We start from the raw sequence: 23,307 nt of genomic DNA on the forward strand, positions 1-23,307 counted from the left end.
CAGTTTTTAATTTCAACAGGAGATGGCAGGCTTGTAGCAGTGTCCATGTGGTAGTCGACACTGACGTGTTATTGTTAAGCATAACAAGTCATGAGAAAGGTAGACGCAAATGTATCAGAGGAAAACAGGTCACCGGCAAAAGGGCTGCTGCTAGGTGAAGTAAAATGTGCTAGCTTAACCTCAAAACTGTTATGAGTTGTTCCATAAGAATGTATTTCATTATTGTTATGAAAGTCCCCTTTTCCAAATACAATGAGTTCACATGAGCATGCTGAATGTTCTGACTATTTCTTAATTTTCATGCATCAATTGTACAATAATTGGGCTAACCCAAAGACGGACATTACACATTTGATTCTGCAGATTTCTGGATGTAACAACTGTGTACTAGAAAGTGCAAACTAACATGCCACTGTATTCAAGGGTTTTAATCTGCACAATACGTTATTAGAATAGCAAAGTAGCTTTATTTTGTAAACACTGTCCACACAGTATGATGTACTGTAAATTGCTGTCTGGCTTTTGCTGCGTTCAAGTGCTCTTTCTAAATCTGCTCTTCATAGCTTTGACGTTGTAAATACATAGTAGGCCTAGGTAAGCGAAGTAAAAATTAAAGGTGTAATGCAAGAATGAGTTCTAAAACTATAATATGTAAATAAACGCGTGGATATAAATAACACAAAGGAATGCTATATTTACAAACTGCATCACGTTTACAAGTAAAATGTCCTGAGATAAGCTTAATCTTCACATACATTGCATGGAAATAGCGTATCTTTCTGTCACATAACTGATATCTATTTTAATGAAGTTTTACTGATACAAGTATGCTTTGATGTGGTCTTTTTCCCATCCTGCAGGCTACAGCAAGAGCAACACCAAGACAACAAGCTAAATTCAGTTATTCGTACAGGCCATGAAGGCATCATAAGACCGCAGGCGGTGACTCCAGCAGCTCCGCTAAACTTAAACATAGATCGTCACTGTAGCAGCAGCCGGTAAACTTGAGAGCATTTCAAGGGGGGAAATCAACCGAATTACTTTAAGTTTAAACGATTGATCAACACCGGATATATGCTGCTTTAACAGAATGAAAAGTGAAAGGGAGACGGTTTCGGGATCTTGACAACTTCGGATGTAACGTCAGCTAACTTAGCTTAAAAAAAAACACACGTTAGCTCAATGCTAGTTGTTAGTTAACGGCTTCTCTTTGTCTGTTAATATCGTAACAGTTACCTAATGCGGTTATCAACCGGATAGCATTGACATCACACCAAGCTAAAAGGCACGTACTCAAATTCATGCATGTAAGCTATTCAACGTGGCTCACATTACTGAATCAACTTTCGCTGACGACAATTAAAGCACTTGAACGCCTCAAATAAACACTGGGCATTAGCTTAACACAACCTAAATCAAGGTAAGTAACCTCATGTTCAGTTAGCTTCTGAAGTTACGTTTTGTTAAGCCTTGTCTTGGGAACTGCAACTTTTTTATTTCCTCACCTGTTAAGGTTTGCATTAAAACATTAACTTGTTGACCTACTAACGCTAACTTTTTGCATATGTTGCTGTGAAACCGTTACAAATGTGGTAATATCCCCTTGGCTTTCACAGTTTAAGAAACAATAGCTTTAATGTCGGTTGTATCTTTTGATATAGCCTGCCCAGGCACGGTGTTCGCCAGGAGGACATTTATAAATGATTTCCTGTTTGCAAAAATGATGACGATGTTACGTATTAATGTATTCATCAAAACATGATGCTGATGCTAACTTTTAGCATTTTCTGTAGGTTGTATCTTTAACGTAGCATTAAATGTACATGTAATGGGAATAAAATATAACTCCCCATACATACAATTCATACACACTAAAAGAGGGACATTGCATCTTAAAGTGAATACGTGGCAATCTTAATACAAGTTCAGAGTGGTCTGCTCTTCCACTGGCTTGGGTCCATTCAAATATTAGTCTTATTAAAATAAATAATTTGCTGTGTGTGTGTGTGTGTGTGTGTGTGTGTGTGTGTGTGTGTGTGTGTGTGTGTGTGTGTGTGTGTGTGGTCACAGCCAATGGAATAAAATAATTCTTACAGTCCTTTTTCCTGGCAATTGGGATCTTCAGTCGGAAGAGAAAATTAATAAATTATTTCCTGTTTGCGAAATGATGACGATGTAATGTAGATCATAAGGAAGCACTGTTATCTTTTGCCATGACACTTAAAAACTGGCATGGATATGTGAATAAAAATATCCTTTACGACATAATTCCAATACGATACGTTTAGTTAAGAGGCAAGCGCCACAAATGACAATAAAGCAACACATGCATGCGGTATGTAGAGTTTACATGTGGTTGAACCTGCTTCTGTTACAGGACCTGAATGGCCTCCGTTGTTGCAGTGAAAAGTGAGAAGCGACCTGCAGCTGATTCTCAGGATGCAGACTCCAACGCAAAAAAGCCTAGGTAAGCTCAGGTTCTGCTTTGGATACAGCTGCACTCTGCCCATGACTCATGCATCAGTTTTGTTTGCGGGGTTGGTTAAACAATTGTTTTTTCAAACCACTTCTACATACTGGAGGGTTTTAATTTCACAAATCTTGTAACTCTGATTAAAAATTGTTTATTTAATGCTGTGCGGAAGGATTTGCGAAGCACCATCAGCATTAAATGCTTGCCTTCCTCAAAGGAAACTGCTTCCCAGCCTGAAGACCAAGCGGGCGCCAGAGCTCGTCTTGGTGATCGGCACAGGGGTGAGCTCTGCTGTGGCCCCTCAGGTTCCTGCTCTCCGGTCCTGGAAAGGCCTCATCCAGGCCCTGCTCGATGCTGCCAATGACTTTGACCTACTAGAGGAGGAGGAGAGCCGGCGCTTCCAGAAGCACATGCAGGAAGACAAGAATTTGGTCCATGTGGCCCATGACCTCATCCAGAAACTCTCACCGGTAAGACTCTACACCACCCTGTCCCATAATGTAGAAACACACAGTAGACACTCTTACATCACTGTCATATCCTCAGCAAGGCACATTTTGTTTAAACTTCCATGGAAAGAGATAATACACCTTATCTCATTAGAACATCTACAGTTTAGCTAAGGACACGAGGCCTGTGAGTGAGACTTTTCTTCAATCGCATGCAATGAACAGGCTTATATATATTTTTAAAATATATTATTGGTGTAGGAATAATAACAACCCTAGTTAAAGGTGGGGTAGGTAATTTTGGAGAAACCAGCTCGAGTGCGCTAGAATTTAAAAATACACAACTGGAAAAAATCTGCCACTTCCTTCCAGAGCCCCTCCTCCAACACCCACGAACGCGCACATGACCAATGAGGGCACGAGATAAGTTTGTACACAGTTGGAAGGCTGACAGGCAGGTAGGCCATCCAGTTATTTTAGCCGGGCCGGCTCAGATGATTGGTCGTGCTTTTTACATTACTACGGCTTCCACAGATGACATTTTTTTAATGTATTTATTGTCAAAGCATTTAATATATTCATTGCTATCGGGATGTTAAGAGCATTCCATGGAATATAACAATAAGTGTTTCTGAAATAAATTACATACCCCACCTTTTAAGGTTTACAGCTTTATATGCACCATCAAATCTTGATCCCCTTTTCATAGAAATAATTGTAAAACATTAACTTTAAACCAGAAGTTCATCACACCCAAGAGTTCTAGGGTGTAATGCAGACAACTACAATTATAGGGTGACATAGGAAGTATAGCCACTGAGTGTCAACATCAAACCAAAGCCTACATAATAAAAACAACTTCCCCAAACTGTGTTTAGAGAGGGAGTGTCAACTTTTGCAAATGTTCCTCTTATTGACTTTATTCCTTTCCTGTTGGTTGTGTCATGTCATATCTCTTCCATATTACTCAGATGTCTACCTGTATTGAACTGGTGAGGTCTGGAGCAGGCTGGCAGATGGGAGCCTTATTACAGTTTGCCTCCTGTGTTAGTCATGTCTCATCGCACCATTGACATTGATAAAACGCGCTTTGTTTCTTCCCTCCGCCTGTTGTCACAAAGGGAACAAGCAGCGCTTTTATGGCTTTATCCATCGTGTTTATTTCAATCCACAGTCGTGCAGACACCAGCCCAACGCGGTTTGCTACAGTCAGCAGGATCCGGCGTGCTGAGGGAACAACAACAAGCATAGACTAATGTGAACCAGCACAGATTTTCCATTCAGACAGACTTAAAGCAACACCCAAACAGGCAGGATAAGGTGAAATAAGGAAGATTACATGAGTTAGTAGTGGTTCCATTCACTTAACACTTCTGCAAATATATCACTAGACCTGAGTTAATGATAACATTTACCGTCATTTTCGGACTATAAGGCGCACCTGAATATAAGCCGCAGCAGCTAAATTGAATGATGTGTACATATATAAGCCGCACTGGACTATAAGCCGCAGGTGTTTTAATGTTTAATTACCATATGTAAGGGTTTGTGCACGGAGGGGATTGTCGGGAAAGAGATGGCTGTTTGAGGAAGCTCCCATTTATTAACATTTCAACAAACAAGTTGCATATTTGCATAACGTATTCAAGTGTTAGCATTTAGTGCAATAGTAGCTACAGAACATGTGCTGTGTAAACTGTACTGTATCACATAGCGTTTCAGACACACACACTTTTCAACTTTCAAACTTAAACGGTGCGCTCCCAGCGCACGTACCGGCAGTGATCTACAGCAGCGGTTTTCAACCAGTGGTACGAGGACAAACTGTCTCGCTCTCGTAATGTCTGTCTGTCTTGCTCTCGTTCTGTCTCTCGCACCACTCTTGGTCCCACTTTTACTTTTGCGCGCTACCTGTCTCATTCTTTTCCGGCCTCCAGCTTTTCCTGCTGGAGCCCGCCGCTTAAAGGTGGGGGGCGCGGACCGACCGTAGAGCCCATAGAGTTAAAGGTGGTGGACTGTAACCTGTAAAATCCATAGATTTAGGAGGTCCCCTAGTGGCCGTTAGCTGTACAAATCCATAGATTAGCCGCACCGTTATATAAGCCGCAGCGTCGAAAAATGGGAAAAAAGGCGCGGCTTATAGTCCGAAAATTAGGGTACTTATTTGATATAAACTATGACATGCATATGAATGTGTGAGACACTTGCCTTTTTAGTCTAGGTGAATTCTATTTACCGCTGGGAGAGTTTAACCCACTTTTCATGGAATTGTGTTTGAGATGGATTATGGTGTTTCAGATAACGAGGCTAATCTGAAGTGAAAAGTAGTTTATTTTCTTGTAAATCTTGATGGACCTTGGCAAATAAAAGCCTAATAACAACTTTGTTGACACGTTTATTTGATTGATTCAGGCCAGAAATATGAACTGTTATTTCCGCAGGGTTAAGTGGAGGAGGCATTTGATCTTCTGTTAACGGTTTATTTTTTCCATTTCAACTATCATTGTGAGAGGAGGTCTGTGGAAAAAGAGTCTTTGTATCTCTGTGTGATTTTACGTCCAGTGCCAAAAGTGGGAAAAGTCAGCACATGTTACGGCTGTCACACTTATATTTATGCCTGTCAACAGTAGAACAATCCAAAGCTAGCATTCAACTTTGAGTAAAATATATTTCTGAACAATAATCTATTAGCATAAATATCGAAAAACCAGAGTTGTTTACTTGCATTTAATTTGTTTCTCGCATAAGCCTTGATTCAGTCCAAGGACACAGTGATTAGGGCGGGTTGTGTAGACACTAGATGTGCATAATGAGCTTCTTCCTGTGGAAAGGACTCCCGCTGGTTAGCCCATTAGAGCTGTAATCTGTGAAAGTCAGTGGAGCATTTCCTTGTGCTAGGATTACCGTAGTCCCTGCACCTCCACACTACAGTGCTATTCTTAGCTGCCTGTCTCCGTGCCTCTTTTTTTTGGCTCTGCCAGGTAAAGGTGAGGTTTAGACCCAGCCTATAATCTCTCATCAGGCTCGGGCGATGTTTGAGATGCTACTTGAAGAGCTGTGGACAGGATCCGAGAGCTACATGGTGTGTTTGTACAGGACATGGTTGCACTTGAGTAGGTATTTTGAAAAACAGGCTCACACTTGACACCTGAAGTCTCACTTGAGTTGGCACCTGTGGCAGTGCAAAGGGGGGGGGGTCTGGGTGAAAATCAAATAACTACGAGCAGGTTTACATGACTATACGAGTCAACTAGTAAACATGTTTAGGTGAAGTAAATCAAGATAGGAGATTTGATTGGTTCTTTAACCATTAAAACATCTGCTCTCCGTCTGTCTTTAAGGGGAAGTTACACTACTGTGGCTTTAATTTGTTATTTAATTACTCTAGTGTTATTATTCTGTGGTTCCAGCCAGCTCAAAAACACACTCATTCAGCTGTTGCTCAAACTGGCCTAAAATGAACATGATTATTTATAAGACACACGTGGTCAGGTCACATGGTATAACACCGTCTACTCAAGAGTCCAATCCTATTAAAAGGCTGCTTGTTGTAGGTTTGTGAAAGCATGCTTGATATCTTTGCAATTTGACACTTGCCGACTGGTATTTATATATGTTTTCCCAGGAAGCCAGTGCAGTCATTTGGATCAGGTTCAAACATGTTTAACATGCCATTAGTGAATATGAACATGTCAAACATGTCAAACACTGAGTCAGGGGTTGAGTTCCTCGTAGGGCCCACTCAAACAAAACATGTATGCTAGAGTTCAAACACGTTTTTATAACATGAGGAATAAAAAATGATATGTCAACATCACATTTTATTCTCTTTTTTTGTTTCCTTTAAAGGTTATTTTATGAGAAGAGTTTGCAGAAGTCTTGATTTTCAGTCATAGGACAGTTCACACAGCATCTTAAGGCTTTCATCTATATTTCCATCTTGGAGGTTCTGATGTTTAACTACTATTTGTCCATTCTTGAGTTAAGACCTGACAAATCAATGGGCATGTGTGGACACTTAGTACATTGTTTTCTTTTGTGAGAAGACAGTGGTTGGTGTAGTAACGCTGCTCATTCCTTACAGCAAAATAATTCAGAACCATGTGCACTTTAGCGTTAGTATCTGTGCCCCAAGGATCAATGTGTCTTTTTTTCATTGCACGAGTTCTCCTCCTAGATCACAGTGCTGCTCATTGTTTGCTAAATGTCCCTTTCCCGCCATTATCGTACTGCGTGTGGGGTAGGGCTGAACGATTAATCAATTTTAAATCGAAATCGCGATTTTAAATGATGCGATTATCAAATGATGCGATTATCAAATTGCAAAGCCTGCGATTTTTTTAAACTTTTTTTTTTTTTTACAGTTTTTTTTTTTTTCTTCTTGTGTGTCAGTCATCCACACCAATCAGAAGTGCTGTGCTCCACATGTACCAGCCATTGTTAACCAATCAGAAGTGGCCCATGATAGAAGGTGATAGACAGATTGATCCAATCACCTGCCAAGTATTTTTGAAAGTGCCTGCCCTTTCCAAATGGCTTCCAATGGAGCTCTCCTAGATGGTTTGGGTCAGGTTAGCAATGCTCCATCACATGTGTTACATCTATTGCAGGGTGAATCTTAAACTGAAGCTTGACTTTAAAGCAACCCAACTGAAGTTTCTTGTAAGTTTAGTTCTTTCACTCGTAGCTCGGGCTGCGGGGGTGCTAGAGACGGGAGCATGTTGATACGACCTTCCTAGCCGGAGTTATGGCCGCATTTTACAATAAACTTACGTTGGGTCGCTTAAAAACAAATATCGCAAATCGCAATCGCAATATTTGTCAGAAAAATCACAATTAGATTTTTTTCCCAAAATCTTGCAGCCCTAGTGCGGGGCTGTTTAAAGGAGCTTAGCGGAGAATTGATCGAGATTAAGGAGGTAGACACAGTCAGTGTGGCTGTTTGTCTTGAGTACATCTTGCTCTAAAGTCTTGTTTGCTTTGCGTATCAAAACGTACCGTGAAACGTATTGGTCAAGGTATCTTTCTTCAGTTATATCACATCTTATCCCTGTATTTTCAAACTGCAAAACAGCTTGCACCCTCGACAAATGTATTCATGTACTTCTCATAAAATAACTACGGTTTAGCTGTAACCCTGCTAAAAACTCAATGAATGCTCCCATTTCCCTTTTTTACAAACAAAGCAAAGTACAATCCATGTTCCTTGTGCAGTACCCCTAATTAACCCCTGCATTTCCTGTCTTGTTCATACAGAGAACGGGGAATGTACGATCCACGTTCTTCAAGGACTGTCTTTACGAGGTGTTTGACGATTTGGAGTGTAAGATGGAGCACGCAGGGAAGCACCTACTGCGCTCGGTGCTGCAGTTGATGGAGAGCGGGGCGCTGGTGCTCACCACTAACTTCGACAACCTGTTGGAGATCTACGCAGCCCACCAGGGTACGAAGCTGGAGTCTCTGGACCTGACAGACGAGAAGAAGGTAAACAGTTTCCCATCGTGGTCAGCCATTGATTGATCTTTCCTGCCTACATCAGCTTTTTCAAATGAGTGCAAAGGTCACTAAATCAAGGTGATTATGTTATGCTCAAACTTTGGGAGTTTGTTTATTTAGATTTCGCCGATTATTTTAAATGAAATCCCAAGTAAAGAGAGACAGGTGAATGTGGTTGGAATCACTTGCACAGTCAAAACTAAAACATGACTTAAATGAAGTTTTGAAGAAGTGTTCACCCTTTGACCTGAAACAGCCTTTTTATCTCTGACAGGTGGAGGAAGGTTAAAGTTCTAACCATTTATCAGCTGCTGTTCAATTTTATAGATCGACCAATATTTGCTTTTGGGTTAAGACTTGGCTGAGTAAGAAGTGTGTGTTTGCCAAAATAAACCGGTTTGTTCCACTTCGGACAAGTTTCTCTGCCAAAAGCCAATCATTCGATGATGAAATTGACCTCCCAGCTCATTAGAGTTTTTTTTTTTTTTGTTATACAAAACACAAATGTGCAAGAGTTGGTTGGAGGCTTCTGAGAGACATGTTTGCTTTGCCTCTCAGTCCTGGTATTTATGCCTCCTCTCCATCAGGGCTAATATCCTCTAACTGCTGTTCAGTGATTTTACTCCCAGCCCAGCCAGAACAGGATTGAGTGCAATGGACTGTTAAGTGTGTGTGTGTGTGTGTGTGTGTGTGTGTGTGTGTCTGTCTAGGTGTTGGAGTGGGCTCAGGAGAAACGGAGGTTAAGTGTTCTGCATATCCACGGTGTTTACACAAACCCCAGTGGTATCGTGCTGCACCCTGCAGGCTACCAGAATGTACTGAGGAACACTGAAGTTATGGTGAGGTCTGAAAGTGTTCACTCTAGAGTGCTGCAGGGATGATGTGTTGATGTAGGCCGAGACAGAAAGTAGCAGAGCAAGGGCTCCCTCCACAAAAAGACAATTTGAATTTTCTATTGGCTTTTAGATTAAAGCAAAAAATAAGCTCTGTGGCAACAACGTTTTATGAAACTTACATATTCTTTTCAAAAAGTCAATTTTAAAAATATTAATACCACTTCTATGGTTTTTGAAGCATCAACAAAAGCAAAAACAAACGGTAGGCTATAAACAAACTACAGGTTGCATGGCTTCACATCACCACCGCTAACGTTGCTAAAGCTAACGTTGCTAAAGCTAACGTTGCTAAAGCTAAAGGTGCACTCGTGTTCCATGTAATAACATTAAGTGGTCTCGTTCGATATTGCTTTACGATCAACAGCCATTTTCACGACACACAAAAGCTTCACACACTCACCAGGGAAACTGTTATTTAGTTGTGGATTTTAAGCTGTAGAACGAAACTTGAAAATCTCATAAACTACCACTGATCATTTCAGCCACCTTTCAAAAAACCATTGACTTTGAGGCAAGCACACTGAAAGTGCCAAAATGCTAATTTCCGTGTTTTAGGACTCATTCCTGCACCACTCTAACGGTGATGTTTCCCACCAAGTACATGAAGTGTAAATGACCAAAATTGCTTCTGTCTGCATACTTTCATGTTTTTGAAATGGTAGCTTTTGCGTAAGTGTAATAATAAAAACACTACCGCTGGTCTCAACAGCGTGAGATCCAGAAGCTGTATGAGACCAAATCCTTTGTGTTTCTGGGCTGCGGGCGCACAGTGGACGACACCACCTTCCAGGCTCTGTTCCTGGAGGCCGTGAAACACAAGTCGGACCTGGAACACTTCATGCTCGTACGACGAGAGGACGTGGGCGAGTTCAAGAAGCTGCGTGACAACATGCTCGACAAGGGCATCAAGGTCATCTCCTATGGAGACGAGTATGCCGACCTGCCCGAGTACTTCGAGAGGCTGGCCAATGAGATCTGCAGCCGGGAAGAGCCTACCAACGGATGGGGTAAGGACTATTGAAATACATTTTGCAGATTTGATTTAGGGAATATGTTGTTGTCTCGTTTCTGACGTTGTGTTGAGTGATGCCGTGATGATGTATTTTTGAAGGCTGACTTGGATGTAAGCTCTACTTTTTAAGAAAAAAAACGATGGGATTCATCCATTGGATTTTTGAATATTGCAGAAAATAAATGTTTGATAGCTACACATTTAGTTACGCAGGATCATTCCCACACATTAACACCACTTTTGTTATAATGGAAGTGTACATTTAGTAATCAGCAAACGTAACGCTATAAACCAGGGGTACTCAAACTTTTTTTGTTAAAGATCCACTTGTGAATTTTATATAAGGTCAATGGTCCGGATCAATGCCAGTAATGTCCCCCCCCCCTCCCCAGTAATGTTTTATTTTAAATGTATTTATTTATTTTATGTTTTGTGAGCTGAGCTGTGTGGTTTTATATTGTATGTATCTCTCTGTACAGGACTTTGGTCAGGAGGTTTTAAAGTGCTATATAAATAAAGTTGGATTGGATTAATCTACTTTATTTGGGGCCCCCCTTCTGGTCCAAGCACTTGCCTGTCGATAAACGGCGGCCCTGTATACACACACACATTCAATACATACATACAGTATGATGGCTTGAACTAGTGGGATGAATGGCACTGTTTGTCTGTAGCCAATGACGTGAACCTCGGCAAAAATGGCATTAGAAAGTCAAGGTAAACTTGCGGTTAACTTAAATGCATGTCACGCTCGCGCACACAAGTAAATATATGCACGTTCATTCTCACAATGTGTCAGACACAAGAAAATATACATTAAAGGGGACCCATCATGCAAAATGCACTTTGTGATGTGTTTTATACATAAATATGTGTCCCCGGTGCGTCGGGGAACTCACGCAGCGTCAGAAAATAAAACCTTCTCTCTTTTCCTCCGTACCCAAATCTTTTAAAAACAGGGGAACAACGAGCGGATACAGATTTGCTGCAGATTTGCAGACCCACAGAAAATTGCTATCAGAAACAATGTCTGACGTGTTTTGGACGTAATCTCGTCTTTGTTTACATTAGCAAGCCTCGCTAACACTCAGAGCTAACCTGTACTGAAGAGCACATGTGTTTTTAAAAAGCAGGAAATCAAAAAAGGAACTCACCTTGTGATAAACCTGCAAGAGAAAAAGCATTTGAGCTCCATACTGTTTCAGAAATAATCTTTGATGTGGATAAGAACAGGATGGCGTTTTATCACAACAGAATGTAACTTTATCTCTGGTAGAATTCTGATCAGGCATTAGCTCCGCCTCCTCTTTTCTTTTTTCTTTTTCAAGCTAAGGACCCAACATCCGGGTTTCTCTAACAGGGTTGCAAAAGAGCGGTATGAGCAGTATGAGGCGTGGCTACAATGGGTGAACTGTTTTGTATAGGTATGGCCCTACAATATATTTTTTGTACAGGGACACAGGGTTTGTTCCGGATTGATTTGCAGTTCGGTCCGGAGTTTGAGAAGCCCTGGCATAATAGGTCCACTTTAATTTACATCAGAATCCGATTTTTTTTTTTTTATAATTTTTTTTTTTTATAATGGGACACAGGGTTCGGTCCGGATTGATTTGCATTTCGGTCCGGAGTTTGAGAAGCCCTGCAATAAACAAACATTACAGTCGCACAACTTCACGTCACCGCCACTAAGCTAAAGGCAGACTCATGTTCGCCGTGATGGCGTTAGTAGTCTTGTTATTCTCTTATATTATCTAAAAATGACATCGAGATGAAAGTGCTAAAATGCTAACTAATTTCCATGGTGACGACTCATTACTGCACCACTCTATGGGAAAAGAAAATGTGGGATTTATCACATTTCACTTTCAAATGCGTTTTCTTTGTATCTTTCTCAGCAGGGTCTCCTGCACTAAATGGGGAAGAACAGCAGAACGGATTTAACGGCACACAGAAAAGCCTCCTTCAAGGTTAGGACTAAATGATTCTCTTTGACTTCACACAGTGGCCACTGGCGGGGACATTTCAAGAATAAAAAAAAATGTGAAAGGCTTGTTTTCTTGCTGCATGCTGGTAGATAGAAAATTCAACTGTTTTGGATTTTCAGTATCAAAAGACCTGCTGGTTTCCCTTTACACAAACACACACATCTGACTTTGCAGTATTGCATGCATGGCACTCGCTGGTAGATGCTCTCTTGTTTCTCAAATGCTCACTTAAGTCCCTTCCTTCTCTTTTTGCCCCAGACCATCATTCTTGACAGGCACACAGTCGGGATCAGTATCAGTCATGTTCCTCCACGGCTCCTTTGGGTAGCACAAGCCTGATTTCAATCAATGGATTTATGGGTGATGGGAGACTTACAAACTGTTGACAGTGTCTCACAGGTGTCTGTGATTTTCTTTATTCTTATTATTATCTTTGGTTTAAAAAGGGAAAAGGAAGTTTAAAGTAACTGCCAATACTCAACCTCACAGTTGAGCGGGACTGTTATGAAATGTTGCTCAATATTTGGAGAGCTGCAGTAAAAAGAAATGTTACAAAATGGTGATTGGTGATGAATGTTTTGTTCTCTTTTTGAATGTGACAAATCTTAGATCCACTGACAGATGTTCACGTTGATGCATCGATTGGATTCGGGTTACAAATATGCAAACAATCCGCAACACATTGACCTAACGGACCTGTAGCCGCAGACATTAACGCACATCACATGCTCTTAACCAATAGAAATGCTGTGTTGATGTACAAGTATTGTTTCTGTCCCTGAAACCAGTACATCTTGACTTGCACACTGCTGGATGGGTGGAAATACTTATCACAGTGATGGATGGCTTACTTGCAAATACATTGTTAAAATCCTTTTCTAAAAATAAAAAATCTTCATAGCAGAGATGCTCCCAGTCTGTTTCAATCACTTTGCCACTCCTCTGTTCTTTGTAAGCCTTTTTTGTAATTTTTAATACTATAATAGTTTTCTGACATAGTATTTATAAGTATCTTTTTCCAAAATAAAGCTTTTGGTATCCCATTTGTCTTCTCATTTTTGATCCTACTGGAGCCGCCTGTATTGGTTCACGTGACAAGACAGAAAAAGTTCCACTGGCTGTTATACCATACAGCAGCTTTATTTAGAAATGCTTACATTCTCATAAATTAGCTCAAATTGTCAATTCTCTCATATTGCACTACTGCAAATTAAAAGGGGGGGGGGGGGTGGGGCTAGAGATTTTTAAGACTTATATTTCCTCTTACAAGAAGAAGTAAATCAGAGGGGGGGGGGGGAAACATAAATAAGAAGGCGTGTATAACTTCAACAGACCACACAAGTCTGAAAATCAATGGAAAACCTCTACAACAGAGATCAAATACAAAATATATTTTCATCATTTATGAACTGAGGAATCAACGTGTCCATTTAGTCATTAAAATGTAAGGTAGGTAAAGAGCTCTGGGAGATAACTTTCATAGAACAATCAGTCCAGAACTATTGTACCGTAGCTGCTAGTTGTGATTTCCATTTTTGACAGAGTACAACATCTAACTTCACAAGTTCTGATATCCATGCACACCATCTGTATGTTGTACAGAATGAGACCCCTCTGGATGGTGCTTTCTGACTGCCATTGTTATATTAATTCACACCACCCCATGTAGTGAAAGTGGTAACTAAAGAGACAGATAGGCACTATGGTCACTAAGCTTTCCTCAGGCACAGGCAGCTGCTGAAATGTCAACAAGCCTTCACGACCTGACCTCATTTACATGAAGAGGGGAAAACTGACTGACAAAACGCCAGGTAGAGTTTAATTTGTTCTTGACTGAATCACGCAGTAAACTGATGACATGTTACAGCCGAGGTCCATTTTAGAATGTCACTTGGACGGGACCATTGTTTTAACTTTTTTATTGTCGGCCCGAAAGTTTCGAATTACTCGTGGAGAGGCCCCTCTGGATTTGTTGCAAAAATGTTCCGCCTTTCAATGTGCACACTTTACCGGGAAAATAAAGTCCTGTGCATGACATGAGTTCATTTGGTGCAAAGTAGAGAGAGGGGATGACGAAACGCAGGTTAGCAAGGGTGGACATCTCACGGCTGTGGCAGAAAGGTTTTTGTTGGCGTTGTTGCGACGATGAGTTACACAGCGGGTCATGCAGCCTCTCAGGCCTTCATCAGGGCGCTGACCACGGCGCGGGCGTTCAGGCTGCGCAGGTCGTTGTAGGTCTGCCCGGTGCCCACAAACACAATGGGCTGGCCTGTGATGTAAGTCATGGAGATGGCAGCACCCACCTGTGAAGGAGGAAGGATGACACATGAGTGTGACACTTTAAAAAACATCACATGGTTAAAGGCAGATAGAAATAGTTTTGCGGTTATGAGTCAGCATTTTACCATTTCAGATTCCACTTTAAAAAAGGCTTCTGGTCTGTGGTTTACCCAAGCTGAACAGATTTTCACATTACTGTATGTTCTACATCATAAAATAAATCAGTAAATACTAGAGATGTCCCGATCACGTGATTGGGGATCAGAGCCGATCACGTGATTTTCAAAAGATCGGAATCGGGAGAAAAAAAATCGGGGATCGGGATTTTTTCTTTTTTTAAATACTTTTTTTTAAATGTTGTATTCAATGTTACAAAACAAAAATGACCATGTTCAAGTCTTAAAGTCATCCTGAGGCCTTAGTTTTGGTTTCAAATTACACAACATCATGTATGTGTTGCTTCTTTGGGGCTTGTTTTCATAGACCTGGTTGCTTATTTCTCTCAGATCTGGCAACAGAGCGGGTGCAGTGTCTAATTGTAGCAGTAAGCTAACGAGTACTGAAAGCTTTATTTTGTTTTGATCCAATGCTGCTGTGAAAGAAAGAAGCTATATCCATGTTGGATAGAATATCCAATTTAAATAAACAAATAACCTTAAGGGACAACTTGAATGCTTTTTTTTCTCTTAATGCATTGTATAAAGATCGGGAAAAATCGGTATCGGCAAATTGTCAAAATCAAATGATCGGAATCGGATCGGGAGCAAAAAAAGGTGATCGGGACATCCCTAGTGGAGACTATCCTGCTGAACAAACGTGTAAGTATCATAAAAGTGTGTTTGCCACTAAGCTTATATACTGCCATATTCCACTTGTTTTGTTGAGGGAGCTCTTGTGAAGTAACTTACAGGTCAGTCTACAAAACTCCATTATCACATACCTTGTCATCGATGGTGTCAAACTTAGTGAGAACAATCCCATCAATGAGGCGAGGCTTTTCAGACATGGAGTGGTCGGCCAGAGCCTGGTTGAACTTAACCTGAAGACACGGGGAAAGGAAAAATGAGTCACTCGTGGAAAAACTGGTGACAGCTGAGTAAACATCTGTCCACCACACAGATTACTGGAGCAACACTGCCCTCTGCTGGAGAGTTTTTAAAACAGCAACACGAAAACGAACCTGTTTGATAAGTGCACGTTTTGTTCAGCCGGATAATGTGGATAATCGATAGATTTATGATCGATTTATGACTGTTTTACAAAACGTGCATTTATCAAACAGGTTTGATTTCCACAGACCTTATTTCGAGCTATTTTCCAAATACCAAAGCACCACTCTATTAGTGTTGTTGATTAAGGGTGAGCTGAAACTGTGCATGAAACTAAATCTAACGTAATAAAGGGAATCAATATACTGCTTTCCACATTTGAATCCAACGTGTGTGTTCTTACCAGCTGGTCAACTGCCTCATTGCCAACCAGAGCCTCTCCAACAAACAGTACTAGGTCAGGCATGTTGATCGCGATGAGTTTGGCCAGCGCTGTCATCAGGGGCGTGTTGTCCTGCATACGCCCAGCAGTGTCCACCAGCACCACGTCGAAAGTCTGGTTGCGGGCTGAAGAGTTGGAGTACATGTTATTTGACCATTTAGGTGGCATTCATGCTTAATGGGAATGGCATGTGAAATCAACAAGGAACAAAATCTGAACAGCTAGGAATACAGAAGCGTAATTTATCAAAATCGCTAAATGGGCTAGTCCATACTTTAAATGCTAATAAGTGTTAAATTATGAATGGATTTTGGAGCTGCAGATATAACCTGGTCTACAAATCATTTACTTCAGATTTAACAAAATACAATACACCCTGATCAGATTAACATATATATCCAATGATAATAAAAGTAATCTTAGAAAAAAAAAAAAATTAATCCTTCCAATACAGTGAAGCATAACAAAATGATAATCGCAATTAGTTATTTATCCAAATTGTGCAGCCTTAGTTAGGAAATAGATATTTTACCATAGGCAATGGCCTCCATGGCGATCCCAGCAGCATCCTTCCCGTAGCCCTTCTCATAGAGCTGGACCACGGGGCGGCCCCCGTGCTGCTCGGGGGGGTGCAGAGAGTTCAGGCGGCGCTGGTGAGTGCGCAGCTGCTCCACGGCTCCGGCTCGGAACGTGTCACAGGCCGCGATCAGCACAGTGAAACCGTTCTCTATCAGCCAGAAGGAGATCTGGAGGACCAGGGAGGAGTTTACATGAACATGTGAAGGGGCACAATGTGGGCACGTTTCAATGCCACACGTGAACGCTGAAGAAAATATGGCTACAACTTGCGCTGGGCAGAAATACAATACCGGTAATCAATTCACTTTTTTCACAAAAGACAATTTGACAATTTAGCTGTTTGAATTCAGGGTTGTAAGAAATGTAAGGCTGTTTTAAATGCTTAATGATACTGAATATACTTTAAGTAACCAGAAGGATAGTGATATTTAAGTGAGAAGAGATATGAAATTCCTTTGTGTGCATTAGTTAAGTTTCATTTTTGTATTCCTATTAATCTTAATACTATATATCAAATATCACTTAAACGACATCAGTTTCCAGAAATAAATGCAAAAAAGGAACAAAAACTGCAAAAACGTGTTTTGTTCCTCCTCAAGCTTCCGACATGACAAGTTAAAATGACTGCTATCGAAAAGCAAAAAGCATATGACTGCACATGACCTATAATATTCAATTATTTAATATCATAGCATTATACGTATCTCCTTGACATCATTCTGAAATTATTTAAGTATTCACTTTAGTGTGGTTTACCTGGAGGCCATCAACAATGATTTAACACTACACTAGTATATCTGGGTTAAAGCAGCTATTTCAATCTACTGTGTTATGCACGTTAACAATTTCCTAAACTTAATTGGGATTTTGTTATGGTGTTTATTTTTAATTAACATAATTACTATGTTACACCCAAGAGGCTCCAAGTGCCCTTGGGTGTTCCCTTTAGATGACAGGCATGTTTAAACATGTTCTCCTCACATAGAGATTGACATGACCTCTTACAAAACAATGCCAAACCTACCCAGTAAACCCCTGAGCCTAGAACTAGTTATCCGTGTCAGCAAACAAAGAGGCTCCTACAGGAAATGGTCTAATTGGAGTACATGTCATTACACTCAGTGCTTGAATTGGAATACAAAAGGTGCCAGTACTCCAAATCAGCAACTGTTTCAAGTCCATTTATTTATACAGCCCAAAAACAAGTATTTGGCTCAAAGTCATAGTATATCCTATAATGCTGGTGGGTTTGTCTCTTTACTGTATATTTTAGAAAGGCTCACTGTACTTAAACAAAATGACTCAGGGTGCATCTGAGATTAGAGGGGGTGCAGTGGTAAAGTGCTATTTTTATAAGTGGGGAGTGGACCTGACACCCTTTAGGGGGTCCGGGGGCATGCTCCCCCGGGAAGATTTTTTTTTTTTAAATATTGAAGTTAGATGCATCAATCTGGTGCACTTTGAGAGCAAAATTAAGAGATATATGGATACCTCTCTACATCCATATGAAACGACTGTAAACAGATTTACTTTTTCTTTATGGATATAAAAGAAAGTAAAGCCTGACTCCTGGCGGCTGGTTAAATGACTCCTCGTCCCTGAGTACACTCAGCATCTTTCAGCAGGAAAGGAGAGAGGGAATCCTTGTCCGGCGACAACCGTCTTTTCACACTATTATTAAGCCACGCTAACATCTAACGTTATGTGATGTCTTTTCTGCTCGAGTCTATCGCTGCGGCGCGTCATGAGATGCATCGTGAGATGCGTCATGAGATGCATCTAGGGCTGCATCTCAGGTCGATTAAATGGAATCCTTGCGTCCCTCACTTGCGTTGTTTCCCTGCGTTTAGTAGTGCGTACCGGCCCAATTCAAGCACTGATTACACTATTAACACAGAAAACTCACCTTGGCCAGGTTGGTGGACTTCCCCACCCCGTTGACCCCACAGAAAGTGATGACAAAAGGCCGCCGCTGGCTCTGCGCATCCATCACATCTCTCAGAATATCCACCCTCCGCTTGGGCTGCAGGATCTGCACCAGAGAGCCCTGCAAGGCCTGCTTTACAGTTGAGGCCACAGCTACACAGAAACACACACAAACACACATTCAAGTTGTGCTTAGATCCCCCCCTTCATATTTAGTGACACAAACTATACCATATAGTTATACTACATAATTATAGCTCGGCTGAGGTGAGAGCACCAGAAAGGGGACATATTATCAATATGATTATACAACTTTTAAGGCCCTTCATGATTGGCTATGAGCTGTTATCAAGATACTGCCTATTATGTTATTTAATTGGAAAACACTGCACAGACTGGCCGGTTTGTTATTTTAGTATTGATTTATTGCTAAATCTAAAGCAAAAAGGCTCATATTATAAATAATCTACAACGTCAAATAAGCACATGGTGTCGCAACACTTCTCATATTTGACTTTATAATATGTGTGATGTTTACAAGTACAACATTCTTGTCTGGGCAACATTTTAAATCATATCCTGTGCAGATGAACCCGAGGGAAAGTTCCTGTTTTAATCCATTTACTGCAGTAATCATCAAGACGATGATGTGGAGCACCATTACTGTAATCACATTACTTTCCCCAGCATGTAGACTGGTGCGCTCAGAGAAGGACAAGTACATTGCATTGAAATAATGATTATTAAAAGGAAGTGGGAGAGGATGCTGCGAAGGTTACTTACTGGTGAATGTGCCCATGACTTTGCCCTCCAGTTTGATGGCTACAGAGTCACAGAGCTTGGAGGAGATGTCGGCTGCGACATTCTTTGCTATAGGATTATAAGAAGAATGAATAACAGAAAAGTTCATTTTGAAATGTTGAAGAAAAGGAAAGGGGCAGTTAGAGATATGTGACGTCGTACCGATGAGGTGGTCCTTCATCTTCTCCAGAACTGGCTCCATGTCCTCCCGGGTCAGGCTCTTGGAGCCCACGAGGCCCTTGAGCATCCCGAACATGCCCCCAAAACCGCCACTCTTCTTGGAGCTGAAAAACAAAAGAATTGACTATTATTTATATTGATTTTTTTTTTTTTACTTAGTTAGTTTATTGATTGTTTTTTCTCTTGCGGTAGTTATAAAAAACATCTTGTGGGATTAGTTAAGGCATTTTTTCAATTTTATTTATACTGTTTGGACAGATGAGTTTGAAAATGAGGCAATAAAAAAGAACTTACCTCGTCTTGATTGTTTGATTGACAACCACCTCTTTCTCCTTGTCGTCCTCCGTCTCGCCTTCCTCTTCCTCGCTGGACTCACAGTCCACAGACAGCAGGTCTCCCTTCATGGAGTTCAGCTGCATCTCCTAAGACACATTCAAAAAGGAGGAATTCATTTAACATCTTCAATGGGACTAACACAGATGTCTCTTTGACTGGAGACATCTTTTGGGCAGAGTGTGAACATTATTTACCGGGTCCCTTTGTGCTTCCTGGTTCTGATCGCCATTGGAGGATCCGTCTCCATTCCTTCCGCTGTAGTCCAGGTCCTTGGCGGTGCTTTTGCCACCGTTGTGCCAAACACGCATCTGTTTCTCCCTAGGCTTCTGAGGCTTTGGGGATTTACTGTGAGCAGGATGACAGAATACTCAAATTAGCTCATTAAAGAAGAAGCAATAAGATTCATTTTTTAACTAGGTGACTGACATAATCTCCTAGCTATCGAACAATGTTTCTGGATCTATGGAAGGCACGCAAAACAATAACAAGGTAGGTAACAAGCATTTGCTTTCTCCTGACACAATCATAACTTAAAGTTAAGGAGTGTCCCTTTTAATAATACACTTCGGGATCAATACTTTTCATATTGCTGAAATGGAACTGACACAGACTTAGTACACTGCTGTTGGCGAGTCTGCAAAGCACATTAAATGATACTCAGGGTATATGCAGGAATCCTGAAGTCAAATGTAAAACATTTTAAGACCTTTTTTAAGACCCTTTCCATACATTTTAAGACCTCATCGCCACTTTGAGTTTTAACCGGTTACCTTGGCGACACTTGACCTCACATTAACTATATACAGTAATGATTGTCCTTCTTCCTTATCTTCCAACCATTTGGACGCAAACTTGCATTTCCCCATAACGATGTTGTTTAGCAACCGGCGTAAACGGAGCTTCGCACGCTATCAAGCAGTGAGCGTGCGATGTCCTGTTCAGATGACGTCAAACCCAACGGGATGCCATAAATAAACTACACAGAATCACACTACACACCTACGCCATGATTACATTCAGGCACACTGTAGAATACAACCTCTTTGGACACTTGATATACTTATTGAAAACAAGCTACCAAATGTAATACCTTGGAAAATGCTGTTTAATACTTTTTAATAGCCTTAATTTTGGCTAAATTGATTGATCAACTTTTAATACTTTTCAAGACCCCGCGGACACCCTGGATACTGTATCTTGCTTGATATTTATGAATGTATTTTCTCTTACATTGGTTTCTCAGTAGGTACGGGTGTGCGCTTGCGAAATAACTTCTCCCTGTTCTGCATGATCTCCTCGGAAGTCAAGCCCTGGTCACCGTTTTCAACCGTCTTCTGCCCAGCCTTAGTTGGATCCACTTTGGCAGGCTCAGCTGCAGGAGCTGGTAAAGATCGGTGTGACAAAAGAAGTCAGCAGTGAGATTTCATTCATGTACATTTTTGTTCGGACAACAAAGCCTTCTGAAATCACTTACCCTCCTTTTTGGCATTTTTATTCTTCTTGCCACCCTGTTCCTTGACTTTTTCCCCACCTTTGGTCTCGATCATTGACTTCACAGTTTTCTGGGATTTCTCGGACTGAACAAAGGTCCGCATGTTGCCCTGGGTCCGAGCTTTGCTGCTATTCTCCGCATCCCTGTTGTAAACATGTAATGCATATCAGAATGTACAAGACAAAGCCATGACTGGCTAATGAAGCATCTTCACCACATTTAAATGTACACTTTTGTTTGCCACAGCAGACACACATATATGTAACATAAATTGCAAAAATGTATGTCTTTACCTAAGAAGCATTGAGAAGTCATCTTCAAAATCAAAGTTGTTTTGGATTAGCTTCAAAGGCCCCTTTTGCTCCAGCTCATTCTTATAACGATCCCTAAAATGGAGCTGAACGTCATCTATGAACTTGTCCACATACGTCAGCGTCAGGATCTTTTGAAAACCCACCTGGACAGAGACAAGGGAGAGAGAAGAGTGATCTCACGTATGTAGAACTAAAAACAACATGAAAATATGTTGCAGATTTGAACACCTAAATTGTGTTTTACTGCCATTTATGTATTGTAGAGGTGAGAGGCTTACCACAAAAATCAACTCAAACTCATTGTCGAGTTTGTATTTCAGATTCAGGGCCTCATGGGTGTATGAATTGTTCCCACTGCGCTCCTGTAACATAACAAACATCGTTGACATGTCAACAGCAGCTACACAAACACACACATCTCGTTTCTACTATAGCTAACCTGCTGCGTCTCCATAACAACGCTAAATAAGTCTCTCTAGCACTACATGTGCCAACATTCAACTTACGATTCTTTGTTACATGGTGATTATGATATGCACATATGGTGACGGTGACCAGGTGCCAACAAAACACATGTGCACAGAGGTAATTTAGATTTCAATAACATATGTTGCAGATTAGAAATGTATAGTACGGGTCCCTAGCACATAGAATCTGCCGGATGCTAACTTGCCTATGTTGGTCAATAAGCACAAATTGCGTTATTTAGCATTATAGCCTATGTTGACAATAGTTATGAAATGGCTTGGCCGATTTGGACCATTTTGGAGTGTTAATGGTGTTATTTAGGATGCTGGATCCATTTTCTGACATTTTCAGGATCGACATTGGCAGTTTTACAACAACATTTCCTGGTTCACAGCTGGCAACCAGAGTAAAAACCGAGTTTTATACGGCCGACTATCGTTCCTATCAAATAAGGGACATGGTCTCAATTTGAAGGATGGGGGACAAATGATAAAAATGCAGTTCAGTCCCACACAAAGCAGGACACCTGGGCACCAACATATGGTATGTAAGCACACAATCAAAGTAGCTAAACGTTTTAGAACACGAACGTTGCGCAATAAGCTAACGTTTGCTAGCATGAGCATGAGCAGTCCAAGCCATAACAGAGAACTGTCAGAGGGTTTTGAGCAGCCTGTTGTCCCACCTGAAGGATTACAGAGCGGATCAGAGCGTTGACAGGCCCGGTGAAGGATTCGGTGACCCCGGCTCCCTGAAAACACCACAACACTATCCCCCCTTTGCTGAAGATGGTGAAGAAATCTAGCATCTTGCCACCTTGTGTCTGGATCAAAGAAACATATACGGACAAAAAGGGTTAAACAGAAAATCAGCGATAAATGAGCTGTTAAATGAGTCTTTACAGGGCCGGTGTTTAATTGTCAAACAATTACTTCTTACCAGATATCAGTACGATAGATAATAAATCCCCCAAGAGTAAAATCCACCACCAGAGCAAAACTGTTTTAGACACGTCAGATGCAGTACTAGGAAGTGACGCGCACTTCCGGTGACGTTTCCCCATGGAAGAACACGCATGCGCAGTTTTTTTGCGAATCGTTAGGCGAGGAGGGAGGTTAAACTTTTCCCT

At 41.0% G+C, this 23,307-nt stretch overlaps 2 protein-coding genes across 7 annotated transcripts; one reads left to right on the forward strand and one right to left on the reverse strand.

The window, feature by feature from the left end:
- The first annotated feature begins 913 nt into the window (after window positions 1-913).
- Window positions 914-13,354, forward strand: fam118b (family with sequence similarity 118 member B). 6 transcript variants are annotated; one of them, XM_079677860.1, is made up of 8 exons: window positions 914-1,420; window positions 2,378-2,467; window positions 2,646-2,943; window positions 8,179-8,406; window positions 9,129-9,257; window positions 10,024-10,321; window positions 12,225-12,293; window positions 12,921-13,354. In XM_079677860.1, the coding sequence occupies exons 2-8, from the start codon at window positions 2,385-2,387 to the stop codon at window positions 12,995-12,997; spliced, it is 1,182 nt and encodes a 393-aa protein (XP_079533986.1). In that variant the 5' UTR covers window positions 914-1,420; window positions 2,378-2,384; the 3' UTR covers window positions 12,998-13,354. The 6 variants fall into 6 exon arrangements, with proteins under 6 accessions (XP_079533986.1, XP_079533990.1, XP_079533989.1 ...); XM_079677864.1 differs by having other exon boundaries at window positions 915-1,420; window positions 12,570-13,354; XM_079677863.1 differs by having other exon boundaries at window positions 916-1,420; window positions 12,222-12,293; window positions 12,570-13,354.
- A 76-nt stretch (window positions 13,355-13,430) lies between these two features.
- Window positions 13,431-23,253, reverse strand: srpra (SRP receptor subunit alpha). Its single transcript, XM_079677847.1, has 15 exons — window positions 23,118-23,253; window positions 22,864-23,001; window positions 21,989-22,072; window positions 21,690-21,853; window positions 21,379-21,539; window positions 21,135-21,285; window positions 20,099-20,249; window positions 19,863-19,990; window positions 19,551-19,672; window positions 19,371-19,457; window positions 18,568-18,740; window positions 16,615-16,828; window positions 16,044-16,207; window positions 15,532-15,630; window positions 13,431-14,614 (listed from the first exon to the last, which is right to left on the reverse strand). The coding sequence occupies exons 2-15, from the start codon at window positions 22,984-22,986 to the stop codon at window positions 14,486-14,488; spliced, it is 1,950 nt and encodes a 649-aa protein (XP_079533973.1). The 5' UTR covers window positions 22,987-23,001; window positions 23,118-23,253; the 3' UTR covers window positions 13,431-14,485.
- Window positions 23,254-23,307: the final 54 nt, after the last annotated feature.

This window comes from Notothenia rossii, assembly GCF_949606895.1.
Source record: "Notothenia rossii genome assembly, chromosome: 4".
Classification (NCBI taxonomy): Eukaryota; Metazoa; Chordata; class Actinopteri; order Perciformes; family Nototheniidae; genus Notothenia; species Notothenia rossii.